Genomic DNA, 17892 nt, shown 5'->3' with positions numbered 1-17892 from the left:
AGGTAAAGGTACATTCATGTAGCTAAGTTGACTCTTGACACATTGGACTACGTCTCTAGAGCTGTTACACGGAGGTCACTAGTTTAAAATGGTGCCTTTGAGATACGGTATTGCACATACGTCTATTGCTATCTGGATCCAGTCGAAGTGCAATCTGAAAGCTTCCTTCCCATGAAACTAACTGTTCAATTATTCAAGAAGGATTAACAACTTAACAGCAATTCCTGTTAAATATTGCAGTTGTCGCACTTTGAGAAGCGTGATGATTTTTGAGCTGGATTTGGGTTGTCTGAACTTAGTCGCCAGTGAAAGGGCCATTTCTTCTCTGAAGCCCGAAGGCAGGCCTCAAAAGTGAACAATTAATTAAAAAATGAACAAGAGTGGAAAGATGTTCTGAGGCAATTTAAACAATATTCATCATGTGTGGTGTCACATTAAATGCAATGATGCGTGGATTTAGAGAAAGTAGGTCAATGCTAAAATTTTGATAGAAGATTGCACTGGTTAGATTTCCAGAGTTTGAATTTTAAGTACAATGGAAGATTAAATCTGAACATCAAAAAGCATGAAAAGGTGAAGTTTGAGGTGGTATAATGTTTACTGTGTTTAGTATGGTCCCAACAGTTCTTAATGCCAGTATTCCATCATTAAAGATAAATTAAATGATAAGTAACTGCAGGCACCAGCTTGGACATTAATGAGTTAATATCAAGCATCCCTCTTGTACTTTTAAAAATCCATAGCAGAATCGCATTTTTATGTGTCAATGGCATTGCTAATGAGTCCTTGCATGGAAACATATTTCATGTTTTATCTTCCTGAAGAACATCAGCAGTCAGCTGTAGAACCAAGTTTATTTACCTTGTATCACAGCAGCTCATCTGGTCCCATTTGCAAAATTCAATTCCATTTGCTTTTTATGAAGATGTGCATAGGCTTGAGTCACCAGGAATAAATAATCTGAGCGGCAGCATCTCCTCTTTCAACATGGCCCCACCAATAAAGCTCTCATGCATAATTCAAGGTTCAAAGCAAATTTATTATCAAATTATGCATATGTCACCGTATACTACCCCGACATTCATTTTCTTGCAGTGGAACTAATACAATAGAACCAATGAAAAACTACAAAGACTGTCAAACAGCCAATGGGCAAAAGGCAAACTGCAAACATAAAAATAAACAAATAATACTGAAAACAAGAGATGTAGAGTACTTGAAAGTGAGTCCATAAGTTGTAGAATCAGTTCAGTGTTGAGCTGAGAGAAGCCAGCCATGCTCATTCAGGAGCCTGATGATTGAAGGGTACTAACTGTTCCTGAACCTGGCAGCATGGGACCCAACGTTCCTATACTTCCTTCCCGATGGCAGCAAAGAGAAGAGAGCCTGGCCTGAATGGTGGGGATCCTTAATGATGGAGGCTGCTTTCTTATGGCAGTGTTTCTTGCAGATGTGCTCAGTGGTGAGGAGTGTTTTTCCGATAGTGGACTGGGCCGTACCCACTACTTTTTTGTGGGTTTTTCCATTCCTGGGCATTGGTGCTTCCATACCAGGTCTTTTGTCAAAAGTTTAAATGAACGCCAAATTAGCACAAACTTCTAAGAAAGCAGAAGTGTTGCCGTAACTTCTTTGCAATGGCTGGTCCCAGAACAGAGCACCTGAAATTCTGTACAGGTCAACATGTTTAAAAAAAAAAGATAATTAAAGATCAAGGCTAGCAACAAGACTAGCCTTTTGTTATCAGGTTTAAAATGAACTGAACTTTAACAAGAAAAACAATGCTTATCAAATCAGCTGAGATGCTTTCCCATTTAAGTGAACCACAAACTGGGTCAGGAAAACGGCCTTTCCATAAGGAAACTTTTCATAGATTTCAGCAGCTGCTGACAGACAGTGAAACCAACATAAACATTCTAATCTCAACTGCTCAAGTTTCATTTTCCAAACTTATTTGGATTAAAGCACCAGAGATCTTACTTACTCAAGTGTCACTTTAAAACCTGAAAGTAAAAATATCTAAGGCATAAGGTTCTCTCACATCGTGCCAGACAAGTGGATTCTATGTAAAACACGAGCACTTTCACCAGTAGCAGAACTGCTGTCTCACAGCTCCTGTGATCTGGGTTCAGTGCAGTCTGTGTGGAGTTTCCCTGTTCTCACTATGGAAGGATGCCTCTCCCCTGGGTTCTCCAGTTTCCTCCTGCAAACCCAAGACGTGCAGGTTGGTAGTTTAACTGGCCCATGCAACTCAGCCATAATGTGGAGAAGAGAGGAGTTGTTCAAGAACAGTTGCTACCCATTAACCATCAGGCTCTTGAATAAAAGGGGTAAAAAGGGGCTAACTACACTCACTTGCCCCATCATTGAAATGTTCCCACAACCAATTAGCTCACTTTAAGGACCCTTTACCTCATTATCTCAGGTTCTCATTATTTATTGCTATTTATATATATGTTTGCATTTGCTCAGTTTATCGTCTTCTGCACTCTGGTTGATCTTTCATTGATCCTATTATAGTTACAATTCTATGGATTTATTGAGTAAACCTACAGGAAAATGAAATCTCAGGGTTGCATATGGTGACACTTTGATGATAAAATTTACTTTGACTTCTGAACTTTGAAAGGGTGGGGGGGGGGAGGTAGAAAGAATAAATTGTGCTAGGTTCAGCTCAGCATAAAAATGGGTGCTTGATTGTTAGTATGGATTCACTGAGCCTATATCTATGATGAAATGAAATTGGATGCTTTTGCCATAGATCTGTGTACTCCATCCAGGAAACTTCTTGTGATGTACGTTGTACAAGGGCCACTGCAAATGCAAAGTGACTTCAACTAGTGTACAGTTCTCACTTTGACAGTATTTGCACAAAGGGAAGCTCATAATCCACACACATTTGCTGGAGGGTTCAGACCTGCTTTAACACCAGTAGCTCTTTCCACTTTCATTTCAAATGTCTGCTCCGGTTACTGCCTTCCCATCCATGCCCCAGAACCCCTAGGTTCTTGCTACTCCTCAGAAGCACTAAGACCATCTGGTTCTTTGTTCCTCTAAGATCACGTATTCGCCTTTTATCCTCGTCTTCATTTTCATTCGGTTTTAATGATTCCTTTTCAGATGCTTTTATACCATGAGCCTTTGTCTTCTTGCTACCACATGAAATCTGCTCATGATGATGGTAGAAAGCAAGCCCAGAATGTGTGTGTACAGGTGCATCAAACTAAGTGAGGGACAGTCCATACAAAAAAAAAAATTTGCTTAGGGTACAAAATTCAACAGAGTTCAAGTTGTTTCTGAAGTTGCTCTTCTAGTTACTTGTTCTTGATTTTTTTAATAGCCTTGGCAACCCTTATTCACAAAAAGCTTAAAAGGTAAACACTGACCTCCCCAAGCTTTAAACACCCAAACTAACAACGTGCACCAGGCAGTGAATGGAAAAAGAGACATTGGATGACAGTGGTAAGAAAAATATAGCAATTACAATACACAACTTCCTGAAGCTGTTTAGAGAAAGACTCGCAAACCTGGCACTGGAAAGTGGCCCAAAGGCAGCTTTAGTGAAGCAGGTTTGCAAACGCTGATTGACAGAAGCAGATAGGCCTGGTGACCTCCATCTCCTAACACTTCTTTTATTCAGATATTCGCATTGCTAGGAAGCCCAGAATTTATAGCCCACCCCCAATTACGCAAATGACACAGTGGTGACCAGTCTCAATGAACTACAAGAAATAGTTTGACTCAACTGGGTGGTTTTTAAACCTACTTCAGAGGCAATAGTTTGTGGCTAGAGATACAGACAATGCAAACTAAGATAAGGTAGCATGTTTCCTTCCTCAGAAGATCGGACTAAACTTATTAATAAAAAAAAGCATTCCAACTCTTTCCTACTAATAAATATTTTTTTTAATATGCCAGGTTGTAAACTAACTTTAATCTTCAAACAAGAGAAAATCTGCAGATGCTGAAAATCCAAGCAACACGCACAAAATGCTGGAGGAACTCAGCAGGCCAGCCAGCAAACATGAAAAAGGGTACAGTCGATGCTTCAGGCTGAGTCCTGCTGGAGGGTCTCAGCCCGAAATGTCGACTCAACTCTTTTCCGTAGGAGCTGCCTGGCCTGCTGAGTTCCTCCAGCATTTCATGTGTGTTGCTTTAGTTTTCAAAAACACTTTTGCAGGATTCAAATTTTGAGTATGCTCGATTGTTAGTCCAACGTAAGGGATGATAATGCTCAACACAGTAATGTTTAAAATAAAGCAGATAACTTATTCAACCATCCCTAGTTACACACGTCATCGATAATGAATAAATATTTGGCACAGTTCAAAGCTAAGCCAATTCTGAGCCCTAATTGAGATGTTCTTGAATCAATTAGAGCTCAGAATTCCCTTCAGAATCATTCTTTCGGAAAAACCCATTCCTGTGTGACAGACTGCCCGAAATAAAAATGGATGCACGTCACTTAAACCACTGAAAGCATGCTAAATCACCTAGCGGACTGAACCAAGCACGATGCAAGTATAAAGTACAGACTTGACCTTCAGCCTGACCCACTGCAACTCATCTGCATCCAGGCCTCACCTCTTCTTGATAGAAAATGGAAGGAATCTGAAGACCCACACCTTATGGTTCAACCACATCTTCTCTCCTACGCCATCAGGATCTTGAACCAACCTTAAAAATCCCGACACTATTTCAGACTATATTTCTTTTCTTTCTCTCCTTGCACCAATATTTATGTTTACTTCACCCATTTTGTCATGGAAGCTATGCTTAATTATGTTAATCTAGACTTGTAATACACAAAGAAAGCTAATTTTCATTATTTATACCCTGGGGATGTGTACCTATGACAATAAACTTGAACTCATTCCCAATTACAACCAAGTCCATCTAGGTATTTTGCTTCCCAATATCTTCATGACATGCAGCAGCCAATGTCAATTCTGTCAGTTTTTACCGCGAGTAGAACAAGGGCATCAAAGTAAAATATCTGCAAGATTTCAAAGCGGTTCTGGAGTTGCAAAACAAAGGTGGAGTGTGAGGAATTCTCTCAAAACCTCCAGCCCAGTAACAATATGTATGGTGCGACCTCACTTTTAAAACATGCAGCAAGTAACTCACGAGGTGTCCGTTTTCATTTTAATCCAGAGCAGTTGGTAACCAGAAAAGGAAATGTCTAATTTTGAGGTGGTAAGAGCATAACATCACTCAAGTTTAACATCGCCACCATATTGAGTTTGACAACTGATGAATTAGGTATCGGATTGAAAGCAGCATAATTGAAAGTTATATACATACCTGTCTTCTGTCATCAGGGGCTTTAAGGAAGAGAGCGTTTATCACTGCAATCGTGTAAGTCTGAATGTCAGCATCCACCCTTTTGTGACCAAAATAATACCAAAAACACATTAGCCTGGAAACACACATTTGTTTTCTACATTTTATACAAGGCCAACATCAGCAATTCTGCCATAAAACCATACTGTAGCAATCATTTACATTCACCAAGTGCCAAAAATCAAATTGCTAGTTGAGAGCCTATTTCTGATGAAGATCTACTTCTCATACACAAATCTATTGATGGCAACCTGTATTTTCTCACCGCACTTGATCAAGGCAAACACTGCTTAACTTAAATGTGAGAAGACCTGTGCTGATCAACGGGCTGGAATGTTCACCCCTCTTAACCTTTCACTTCAGCAGTCTGAGGTGCCCAGCTGCTTCAGTTATACTGGTGCCCAAGGAGAGTGTGGTGACCTGCCTCAATGACTATCACCCAGTAGCACTTACATCCGTTGTGATGAAGTGTCCTGAGGGGTTCGTGATGCAACACATCAACTCCTGCCTGAGAAGCCACTTGGATCCGTTCCAATCTGCCTGTCAGCAGAACAGGTCCGCAGCTGGTACCATTTCACTGGCTCTTCATTCAGCCCTGGAACATCTGGACAGCAAAGATGCATACATCTGGATGTTCTTTGTCAACTGCAGCTCAGTATTCAATACCATCAACCACTCAAAAGCTTCAAAAACCTAGGGCTCAAACCCTTCTTGTGCAATTGGATCCTCGTTTTCCTCACTTGCAGACCCCAGTCAGTTCGGATCGGCAACAACATCTCCTCCTCATGTTTGTGAAGGGTGTAAGTAATAAGTCAATTCAATTCCATATTCTGGCAATTCAAGTGTCTATCTTAAATACTGAAAGAGTACCTGCCTCCTCTTCTCGAGCACTGTGTTCCAGATTGCAACTGACCTCTGGATTTAAAAAATCCAACCCAGATCCCCCTCTAAACCTTTCACCTCTCACCTTAAATCTACGCACTCTTGTCTTAGACATCCCATCAACAGGAAAATAGCCTATCTTCCATTTCTATTTCCCTCAATTTTTTTTGCAGTCGGCACAGGTTACCCCTCAGCCTCTTCCACCAGGAAAAACAAACCAGGCCAATCCAGTCTCCCTTCATTATTAATCATGGTGAATCTGCTCTGCACCCTCTCCAGCACAATCACGTCATTTCTATAGCGAAGCAAGAATCTTCTCTTAAACTGCTCTAATGGACAGCAGTTCCACTCACTCAACCACCTCCAAGTAACTGAAGACATCTCTTTTAGTAGCATGCTAACAAATCTTCTCTATACCACCTCCAAGGACTGACTGCTTTTTCTCCAGTGCAATGTCCAGAATTTAACAGAATTCATCAGCTGACGCCCAAGCATAGATTTATAAAAAATCTTAGCACTTAGCAAGTCAAGATATTGTAAGCTTTAAAATTCCTTGCAATTTCCTCTTCCCCTTGCAAAGAACCAAGTGTGTACAACCCAGGCCTCCTGAATTTTATTAACTTGCAAACTACATCACTTCAGAGTCCACTTCGATAACATTCAATTGCTTAGTATTTGCCCATTTTACCTGTCTATATCTTCCCAAAGTCTGCAGTCTGCCTCACCATTTCCTGAAATTACGTCCTGTACATCTACTCATTGATATCAGTGTTAATAATTGTGCATTGAGTCACAACCTGCTAAGTCAGTATCATTGTCTCCTCCCTCACTTGCCGACAATTTTCTTACATCCATGTCCTCTGGTCATCAACAGAAAGTTTCTCCCCACCTACTGTATCAGAATTCCTTCTGACTTGGAACAGCTCCAAGAAACCTCTCCTTAAGCTCAAATTGATTGTGAATCTTCTGGAAACACTACTATTTCCTTTCACCCAACAAATAAGTGACTTGGAGAAATCAAAAACATTCTTGTCCTGACTGGATTTATATTATAGTGTCTACAAAACGAAGCACAATTAAACCCAGATATTCCAGGAGACTTCTTGGCAAATGTAGAATCAACTTACAAACGGGTTACAGCACAAAAACTGGTCACTTAGCTACACTAGTCAATGAGTTCCTTTGGTCTACTTTGATGCCAAGCTCCACATGAACCCCCCTTTACTTACCCCTTCCACATCCTACGATTCAAGCCCATTCCATCATCCCCTCATCTAATAAGACCATAAGGCATGGGAGCAGAAACAGGCCATTTGGCCTATCAAGTTGACTCTGCTATTTCACGATGGCTGATGTATTATCCCTCTCAAGCCCATTTTCCTTGCTTCTCCCTGTAACCTTTGATGCCCTAACTAGTAAAGACCCTATCAACCTCTATTTTAAATATACCCAATCACTTGGCCTCCACAGTTGCCTGTGGTAACGAATTCCTCAGATTCACTACCCCCTAGTTAAAGGAATTCCCCCTTGACTCTGTTCTAAATGGATGTTCCTCTATTCTGAGGCTGTGTCCCCTGGTTGTAGACATCCACTCCGCATCCACTCTATCTGCGCCTTTCAATATTCGATAAGTTTCAATGAGATCACCTCATTCTTCCAAACTTCAATGGGTGCAGGCCCAGAGCCATCAGATGCTCCTCATACGTTAACCCTTTCACTCCCAGATCATTCAATGCCAGCTCATACTTTTCATTATTTACTTCCATCGTCCATCTAATTTATCCTCGGAGACATCCAAATCTTTTGACTCAACTATTACAATTAAGTCAGAGGATTTCATACTCTAAACGTTTTCTGTGAATTTCTATGAATTCTTAAAGGATTTTTATACGAACTTATTATATTCACAAATCCCAGCAGTGATATCCCTATTTTTTATTTTTTTTCCCCTAGAGAGGGCAGTGTCAGATTAGTTACACAGTCCTCACAGTTGTGATGTCATTTTTGTATTTCAGTTTTCAATTTCCAATGATCCTTTCTGCTCAGAAATATGGTACTTGTTTTTGTAATAAGTCAGATCCAACATATATTAATCTAATTCAGTATTTTACAGTATTTCAAGGCAAGAACTGCTGGATGAGATCTCTCACCCTTGTAGATGCGGCATCAGTTGCCCAATAGTGATCTCTTGCGCCACCTTCTGGTAGAGGTCATAGCTATTCAACACCATGGACTCCAGGATTGCCAGCGACCGTTGTAACACCGCCACATCCGTTGCAGTCTTGTTCACATAGCTTGCTATCTGGCAAATGCACAAAATAAAAGTAAAATGTTTAAAGTCTTGCTTTGAATTTTCAACAAATAAACATTCGTCCCCATTAGAGTGCGGCAGCGCAGTTGCCAGCCCAACGTCTTACAGTGCAGACAACTTAATTCCAACCGCTGCTCTGCAAGGGGTTTGTATGTTCTCCCCGTGACCACGTGGGATTCCTCTGGGTGGTCCGGTTTCCTCCCACTATCCAAAGACCAAGGTTAACTGGTCATTGTAAATTGTCCCACGATTAGCCAAGGGTTAAACTGGGGGATTGCTGGGTGGCACAGCTTGAAGGGCTGTATCTCAGTAACAATAATACATTCTGCAAAACTGATATTTTAGAACACCGGGCATAGAACGTAGAACAGTCTGGCATAGCGCGGTCCCTTCGGCCACAGTGCTGGCCAACCTTTTAGCTTACTCCAGACTTTCGTGAACCATATTGAGTTAATTGGCTGGGGAAAGGATGGGATTGAGAACAGACAGATGGGGAAGTACTAAAACTGGCCCTCTTAATCCATCCACAAATTTGACAGGTTTATTCTAAAGAAATTCCCACACTCAAGAATAATAAAAAAAATTTTAATGATGAAGTCAATGAAACCAGTTAAACACTGAAGCCCAAAGTTGAAATGTTTGCCGCACTGTAATTTCAATCTCATGATGATGAAACAAACGTGAGACAAAGGGAAATGTCATAACGGCCATCCAACGTTTGTCTTCATTACCACAAATTCAGACAAGGGTTTCTTTTACACAAATTCAGACAAGGGTTTCTTTACACAAATATTGCCTGTGATTTCAGCATTTCTTCTGCATCCAAGTAACAACGTTCCTCTTGGTGCTTTGCCATGAAAGTAAGCTCACATCATCCGGGATTGACCATCATCCATTACCCAAGGGACAACCGGGTTTTCAGAGGATAACTGGTTCCACGTTTATTTGCTACACATCAGCACCATCTGCCTGCGGTACTGACACCGCACAGCTCCTGCTCAGCCCAGATCACAAACCACAAATCCTGCTGTGCCAAGATTCCTAAATAGCCTCCGATTCCTTTTAGGGGTGGGCATTATTGAAACATTGTGGTTCAGCATTCAAAATATTTTTCCGCAGGAAGGTAGTCATAGGGCCAAGGTACCCCTGTGTAACACTCAGCCAGGAATTGTAAATCAGATATGAATTACTGACCACTGTTGTACCTGGAAATAGTGCCCGAAGGTTGTAGGCAAAGCAATCTATTTAATACAGGATTGACATGCTTAGAAAAACGAGCCCTTTCAATTTCACACACGCTGCCCCGTTCACTTTGCAATCTTCATGCTGATTTGGTATGTACAAATAATAAGAGGAGAGGAGAATGGAGACTTTTAAACTGTTAAGAAGGTGAGGCTGGTGCAAGTGGTGAAGCGATCTGCAGGATTACACACAACCCTGGACACTCACAGGGTTACTCGGTCTCTGCACACACCAGCCACCTGATTCTGTGCTGAGCCTCAATAAACTCCCCTCAAAATGATACGACTCACTGGCAGAACCATTTACCTCCTACTTTTGCCTGTTTGAACGTAGTAATAACCAGAGTTGTGGACTACAGAAACAAGTGATCTAATAACCAACACCACAGAAACAAGCTCTTTAGTCCACTGAGCCCTTGCTATCCATCAGGCACCCGCGCCCTTCAACCCTGCATTAATCCCACTGTTTTTTGTCCTCCACAATTCCCAACAAACTCCCTCCCGATTCCAAAATTCGCCTACAGACAGGTGATGAAGTGACCAACCCACGTGGGTTTAGATCGAGGGAGGCAACTGAAGTGCCAAGGGGAAAGCCACACAGTCACAGGAAGAACCTGCAAACTTCACGCATCGGCACAGAACCCAGGGAGTTCAGGTTGCAGGAGTAATGAGGCTGTGGTATACTAGCACTTAACCTGCAGTGTATAAGAGAGAAAAGGCACAATAATCCAGGCTCTCACACCTCTGCCACCATTCGATTAAAATCACGGCAGTTCCATATCTTAACACCACTTGCCCACAGAGGCTCTGCAACGAATTCTATTAAACTTTGGAAATCTTCAGTTGAGCCAGCCTCAACAACTTGAGAAAAGGTTCTAGGTCTCCAACACCCTTGTTCAGTGCCTCATCCAAAACAGGTCCTTAATCCTGTAATGACCTTGCTCAGAACAGGTCCTTTACTGAATAATCCTGTAATGACCTTGCTCAGAACAGGTCCTTTACTGAATAATCCTGTAATGACCTTGCTCAGAACAGGTCCTTTACTGAATAATCCTGTAATAACCTTGCTCAAATTTTTTAAGGTCATGCCTTTGTTTTTTGTTTCTACGTTTTCACTCCAAGGGAATCGGGGTAAATAGAAACTACCAACTCCTTTGATCATCTAAAAAGCATTCACCCTTTAATTTCCCATGCTGAGGAGAATACAAGGTCATCAATACAATCTGTCTTCATCGCACAATCGTTTTAACCCCAGGATCATTATGGCAAATCTTAGACAAATCCTTTTCCAAGATCAATGTACACAGTACAGTGCCCCAAATTGGATTCACTAGAAATCAGAACTTTCAGATCATTCCTTGAGTCCAGCCTTTTCTTTGTTTTGTACCTGTTGACTAGATTGTTATCTCTCTATGGAAAAGGCAGATAACTGAAGCATCAGTGCACAGAGACAGTGTTAGTTCAATTCTCCCCTCCCACAGCATCGCACCCTACTTTGCTACAACAACCCAGCCATCTTGTTACCTTTTTGATGAAAGCAACTGAGAAAGTGTCCCAGGAGACAATCCCATGGTCCATGAGTTCAACAAATGCAGTCAGGGTGAAGGACAGCATGTCCCCGAAGCTGAAAAGACAAACAATCCCCAAGTCAATTCCAGGTCTCTCAATTTTGACAATAAAAAACAAGCCAAGAACAACTTTTGAAGCAGGAAACAAGGTAAGAGATTAAAACAGAAGGCGGCCAACTGGTATGACAACAATCCCTATGGGTAGCACAATCACCAGAAAGCACGGAGAGCAGCTGGAAGAAAAAAACTGAATTATGCATTCGTTATAAACAGCAACACCACAATCTGAAAGGAAGTTTTATTAGTAGTAATAATAATAATAATAATAAAGCAGGCAGAAGAACATGCAATTCCCATGCGCTGGATTTCAAAGGGGCTCCCAGATTAGGCCAGTGATCAATTGCATCCACAGCTTTTTCCAGAAAGACAGTTACAGCCAAGAATGACAGCAGCCTCGCCTCCTTATTAGTAGCATGCTAGGGTACAGATTGAAAATTTTTAATACTTAGCTCACGGAGCAGTATGCAGCCTTTTTTTTGAGCTGCACCATCAACAAGTGCTAAATCACGTCACAATTTGTAGAGCTTTGCATTGGTCTGTGTTACCTTTCCTGGGACAATGGAATGCATGCACCAGGCTGGTTATGTCTTCACTTCTGTAATTAATCACACATCCTCTCACTTCACACAGATTTGATTAGAATGAGCATAACCCTGGCCACAAACAGCCCAACTTCTCATAGGATAGTTGGTGCTGTTGAAAAGGTAACAAAAAAATGAAGCTTGCTTGAGTCTGGTCAGATGGAGATTCACTGATGATATCTTTGATCTTCTTGTGGCTATATGCATTAGCCAGTAAAGGGAGCTTGAATAAAAAGGCATTCCTGACTCCACATAAATCGCCAAATAGTGCTCTCACACTCTGATAATGACATAAAAAGATGAAACAACAACTAAACACTGCCTGCACTTTTATTCCAGAGTGGGAAACTTCAATGCAACAAGCATTCCATAAACAGCATAAATTTGAATGTCTTGTTAAACTGGTTCATATAAAAATGCCAGTGAGGGAAGAGTCAAGGTGGGAAACTTGGTCAAGATTCAAATAGCTCCATGGGATCCTCAGCATCCAGCTGAAATGTGCAGGTGGTAATATCCTACCATTCAACTTCATCAGCAACAATTCACCAACACCCAAACCCAAAACAGCGGCATGGGATTCAATTCTACAAGTTCACAAGGACAATATGTTACACTGATTACCAAATTTGAACATCTTAGCTCAAAAGAGGAAAAAAAAACAGCCCTTGTTGTGAAATGGGTTTGCAGATACGCTGCACCTCCAAAACAAACCACTCCAGGAAGTTGGTTGGTTAATTTCAATTAGGAGACTGCAGCATGGCTGCTTCCACAATTATCCAATTCCTCAAACATTTGCAGAGTGGCACGGGAAAATGCTGTGGAGTAATGGGGGAAGAGTGAGATTGTTATGGATTTTTTTTCAAAAAGCTGTCACAGCCACAATAAATCAAATGCTGTCTAACGTGGTATTATATAGGACTCCTAAGATGGCACTGCAAGGAAGCTAACCGTACACATTGGCCCCTCCAATGACCATATCTGAAAAATTCTGCATTATCGTGAATGAGACACGTTTGAAATTCTATTAATTCTACCCAAACAGAACAGTTATTCTTCCAAGTATAGTTTCAAGCTGGCTGAACACAGTCACAGCTTATGAAGTCAAAAGCAAAAGAAAGCAAAAAAAATTAATGGGAAGCTGGAGGAATGAGAAGCTTTTAAAAGTAAACAGAAGGCAGTAAAAGGGGAAAATACGAGGTTGAGCTAACTAATAATATAAAAGCAGATACCGAGAGTGTTTCTTAGATATATAAGGAGTAAAAGAGCCAAGAGTGGATATCAGACCGCTGGAAAATGACACTGCAGAGGTAGTAATGAGGGACAAAGAAATGGCTGTCAAAATCAATAAGAAATTTGCATTGGTCTTCAATGAGGAAGACACCAGCAGTACGCCATAAATCTGAGAGTGTCAGGGGGCAGAGGTGAGTGTCGTTGCTATTACTAAGGAGCAGGTGCTTTGCAAGAAGGTAAATAAATCATGTAGACCCCAGGGTTCTGCAAGAGGTAGCTGAAGAGATTGCAGAGGCATTTTGGCACAATAACCTTCATAAATCAAAGTACTGAGAGAGAAGTTAGGATGTTAACTTGAAAGTGTAAAAGACACTAGTGAGGCCTAATTCAGAGCATTGCGTGCACTTCTAGTCACCTACCTACAAGAAAAATATCGATAAGATTTCTAAAAATTGAAAAAAAATATCAAGGATGTTGCCAGGATAGGGAAAGGTTGAATAGGTTAAGACTTTATTCCCTAGAGCATAAAAGATTTGATAGAGGTATACAAAATTATGAGGGGTAAACATACAGCAAAAGCAAGCAGGCATTTTCCACTCAGGTGGGTGAGACTGGAATGAGAGGTCACAGGTTAAGTGTGAAAGGTGAAATGTTTAAGGGAGAATATGAGGGGGAGCTTCTTGACTCAAGAGGGTGGTGAGAATGTGGAACAAGCTGCCAGTGGGAGTGGTACATGCAGTTTCTCTTTCAACATTGAAGAAAAATTTGGATGGGTGCATGGACGTAAAAGGTATGGAGGACTATAGTCTGGGCGAAGGTCAATGGATCCAGGCAGACTAGATCGGCAAAGAGCCTGTTTCTGTGCTGTCGTGCTCTATGACTCCATCAGTAGTGAACTTCAAGAATTACTGGATTCTGGAATATCTCCAGAGGACTGGAAAATTGAAAATGTGACTTTACTCTTTAAGAAGGGAAGGAGACAGAAGACAGGAAATTTTAGGTTAGTTAGCCTGACTTCAGCAATTGGGAAGATGTTTCAATTTACTTGAAGGAACATGATAAAATAGGCTGAGGTCAGCACAGTTTCTTTAAGAGGATATCTTGTCTGGCAAATCAAACTACAACTGTCACTTCAATGAAGAGCCTTTCTTTGCAGCAACAGGGGTGGCTTTGAGTCCTTACTGTTCATAATCCACTAAACTGAGCCTCATGTGGCAAAAGTTAGTTCCAATGCAGGCATGAAGAGTCAAGTGACTTAGAACTGGTGCCAGACAGTGTGGAAAATGCATTTTGCCTTTCTATTGCACCTGTAACACAAAGTTCAGAGGAGTATTTAAGAAACCTGACACTAAGCCAAATGTTAAAGAAATAAGGGCAGGCGACTCGAAACCCAATCAATGCTGCGGTTGCTCTGCCTATAGTGTCTGTTCCAATCGAAAAAGATTGACTGTCCTGACGAAGGGTCTCGGTCCGAAATGTCGACAGCGCTTCTCCCTATAGATGCTGCCGGGCCTGCTGTGTTCCACAAGCATTTTGTGAATGTTCTTGTTTGAATTTCCAGCATCTGCAGATTTCCTCGTGTTTGACCTAATCTAATCTACTTATTGATTTATTGATTATGCAGTGTGGCTTTGACCTTGTGGCCCTTCAAGCCAAACCGCCTAGCAATCCCCCAATTTAATCCAAGCCTAATCACGGGGGAAGTTACAATGACCAACTAGCCTATCAACCAATACGTCTGTGGACAGTGGGAGGAAACCAACGCACACAGAGGAAACCCAAGCAGTTACAGGGAGAGCACATAAACTTCTAACAAGCAGTGGTAGGAATCTCATCTTCCTCCACGTGATGTAGGTTTACAGAAATGTCTTAACGGAGGAAAATGGTAACAGGTGGCAAAAGATTTGGAGGGAGAAAGAAGAAGATGACATTTTTAGGCAGGTGAAATCCTACTCTAATGAATGGGGAAGTGTGAGAGGCCAGAATTAGATGGATAACTCAGAGCTGTTGAACTGAAGGAGGTTCTAAAAGTTTGGAGGCCAAGCCATGGAGAGATATAAACGCATGGAAGAGGACTGCACAAACAGTAAAAACTGGAATGAACCCTTCAGTATATGTCCCCAAGGCATGTTGGTGTTCTAACGCTAATGCCTACAATAAGAATCATTGAAAAAGAAAAAGATGTTGTTACTCCTCCCACTATGTCAGTTCCACTCAAGAAAGATCTCTCAAAGCTAATCCCATCTTCCTGCACTTGACCTGCAGCACCAGGTCAAGCAGAAACCAAAGTGGGCTATAAAAAAAGCACGGTGCCAAAGAAAGTCAGTTAATAAGACAGAAAACATATGAACCAAAGGCACAAGGCACAAGGGAACCATGGAGCTGGAAGCAATCGTTCTGAGGGTACAATGATGCAGTCCCTTTATACCTGGGAAAGCTGACGTTAATGTAGACATAATTACAATGTATGTTTCTGGCTAATGGTCCGACTTATAATAGCCGTCTGAACAGCATTTTACTTTCACACGCTGGACGTTCACTCAGCTTTTAAAATCTAAAATATAACTAAATAAAGGGTGCATGGAGTTTATGGAAAAACATTGAAGTACATATTCTGGAAACATGAAAATGTACTGGAAATATTCAGATCAGGCAGCATCTGTAACAGGAGAAAGAGGGTTAACATTTCAGATCAAAGACTTGACATCAGAACTGATGCAGCAATAAATAGAATGCTTATAAACAAACACACCAGACTTTGAAGTTAAACTGGCAATTACTGTGCTTGTTGACTGGAAAAAGCAGCAAAAGACCCAAAATGCACAAAGCTCATATTCCAGCTCATGTCATCTTGTTTGTAAATGGGTCTTGCACTTACTGCAGGTACTGATTTTGTCACATCTCCTTCAGAGACGTACTAACAATTCAAGATCAATGCATAAAGGTGTCAAGGCACACCAGGCAAACTTCTGCCCCTTTCTCTGCCCTTCAGAGTCAATCGATCAAGAAAATCAATCCGAATATTTCTGGACAGGCATCGTAATGAGGGGAAGAGAGCTATTAAAAACATCTATAAAAGAGGAGAGGCATGACGAAAAGATCAATTTCACTCCTCCCCACCCAACTCCAAGTTAAATGATCTCAGTTGGGGCAGTAATTTATAAAGATACAAGAAACTATAACATGGATGAGAAAAGTCATTATCCATCCAGTAACATCCTGTTGACTACTCTTCACAATACTCCCTGGTGCTTGCTTACAATGCACAAGCATGAAACAATCATCTCTCTTGCTCTCTGTGAAGCAATGCCTGATCAGTCCCAAACTCTTGCCCCTTAAAATGCTGGAATCATATGGGAAAAAAATATATCTTTTTCCAAAACCATCAATTTTTGCTTCAAATTCCAATGCCTGTCCAGTTCCAGCACAAGTTAAATTATTGACACCAGGGATTGGCTTGGACTCTCTTTAAAATTTGCTCTGTGGTTTAGCCAACATTGTGATCATCTGATGATCAACAGGATTAACTACATAAAGTTTTAGTTACTCTGATGGCAGGTCATAATGAGTACCAGGACTAAAACCAATTAATCACCCCATTCCCCCAGCCCAGCCCCAAAATCTTTCAAAATCTGAATTTCTTTGAATTTCTAAACAAATTTTGTGCACTTGCCTTACGTGCAGGTTTTACATTTGACCATTCCCATATTTTATCCAGTTCCTTCACTCATACTCAATTTTTTTGTACAAGTTCAAACACCCCAATTAATTATACACCAAGTGGAATTCCAGCCAACTTGCACAAGTTTCTAGGTCACTGATAATAAAAACATGGAGTGGGAATAACAGTAATGCCATTGAATGTCAGGGGTGTTCATGCTAGTGACAGTCTTTGTTTAATTTATGTGACATTAATGTGATTTGCCATTTACCAGGCCCATGATCCAATTTTGTCTATGTCCAGCTATATGAATGTGTGGAATCCTTAATTTCCTGAGGAGTTAAGAATGAAATTAACAGCGTACAAACATCTCACTATTAAACTTATTACAAAAGGAAGGTCACTTATGAAGTAGCTCAAAATGGTTGGGCCTAAATATTGCCTAGTGGAACTTTTACAATGCTGACTGCCAATAATCACAACCATCTTCGTATGAGATACAACTTCAAACATTGTTGTTTACCTCTTGAAGCCAACTGATTTCAGTTTTACCAGATTTCTTGATGCCACGCTCGGTCAAATGTTGCCTGGCTGTCCAGGGCAGCCACTCCTGCCGACCTCCGGAATTTATCATTTTGGCTCTAGACCTCATCACGACCTTGAGAGCAAAGGCCATGCTGAGATCAAACTAAACATCGATGAGCGGCACCTGACAGCTTTGCTGATAACTGAGACTAGATTAATTGGGCAGTAGCTAACTGGATTAGATTTAACCTGCTTTTTGTAAAACACAATGTATGTACATTGTGTACATAAGTGCCTTGTGTTGGCACGATACTGGAACAGCCTGCCTAAAAGTGCAGCTAGCTCGACAGTGTCGCAATTGATCTTGGATTCTCTCTGATCTCTTAATCTCTGATTCACATCGAGTACATCAAGTTGGCTGAAGACAGTTTTTTTTGTTTAGGAGCCAAAAAAACATGAGCCAATAGAATTCAAAGGACAACTGGAGGGGTAG

At 41.1% G+C, this 17892-nt stretch overlaps 1 protein-coding gene across 1 annotated transcript in view; it reads right to left on the bottom strand.

Annotated features, from left to right (window-relative positions):
• elmo1 (engulfment and cell motility 1 (ced-12 homolog, C. elegans)) overlaps positions 1–17892 on the bottom strand; it is a 221969-nt gene that overhangs the window by 133331 nt on the left and 70746 nt on the right. Inside the window, exons 9-11 of the mRNA XM_059945420.1 lie at positions 11299–11398; positions 8373–8524; positions 5302–5380 (exon numbers count right to left, since the gene is read on the bottom strand). Of these exons, the coding sequence (XP_059801403.1) occupies positions 5302–5380; positions 8373–8524; positions 11299–11398 (331 nt within the window). The remainder of the gene's footprint in view (positions 1–5301; positions 5381–8372; positions 8525–11298; positions 11399–17892) is intronic.

This window comes from Hypanus sabinus, chromosome 20 (genome assembly GCF_030144855.1).
Source record: "Hypanus sabinus isolate sHypSab1 chromosome 20, sHypSab1.hap1, whole genome shotgun sequence".
Lineage (NCBI taxonomy): Eukaryota > Metazoa > Chordata > Chondrichthyes > Myliobatiformes > Dasyatidae > Hypanus > Hypanus sabinus.
Note: the sequence above shows the minus strand (reverse complement) of the source record. Positions and strands in the feature narration are given on the sequence as shown.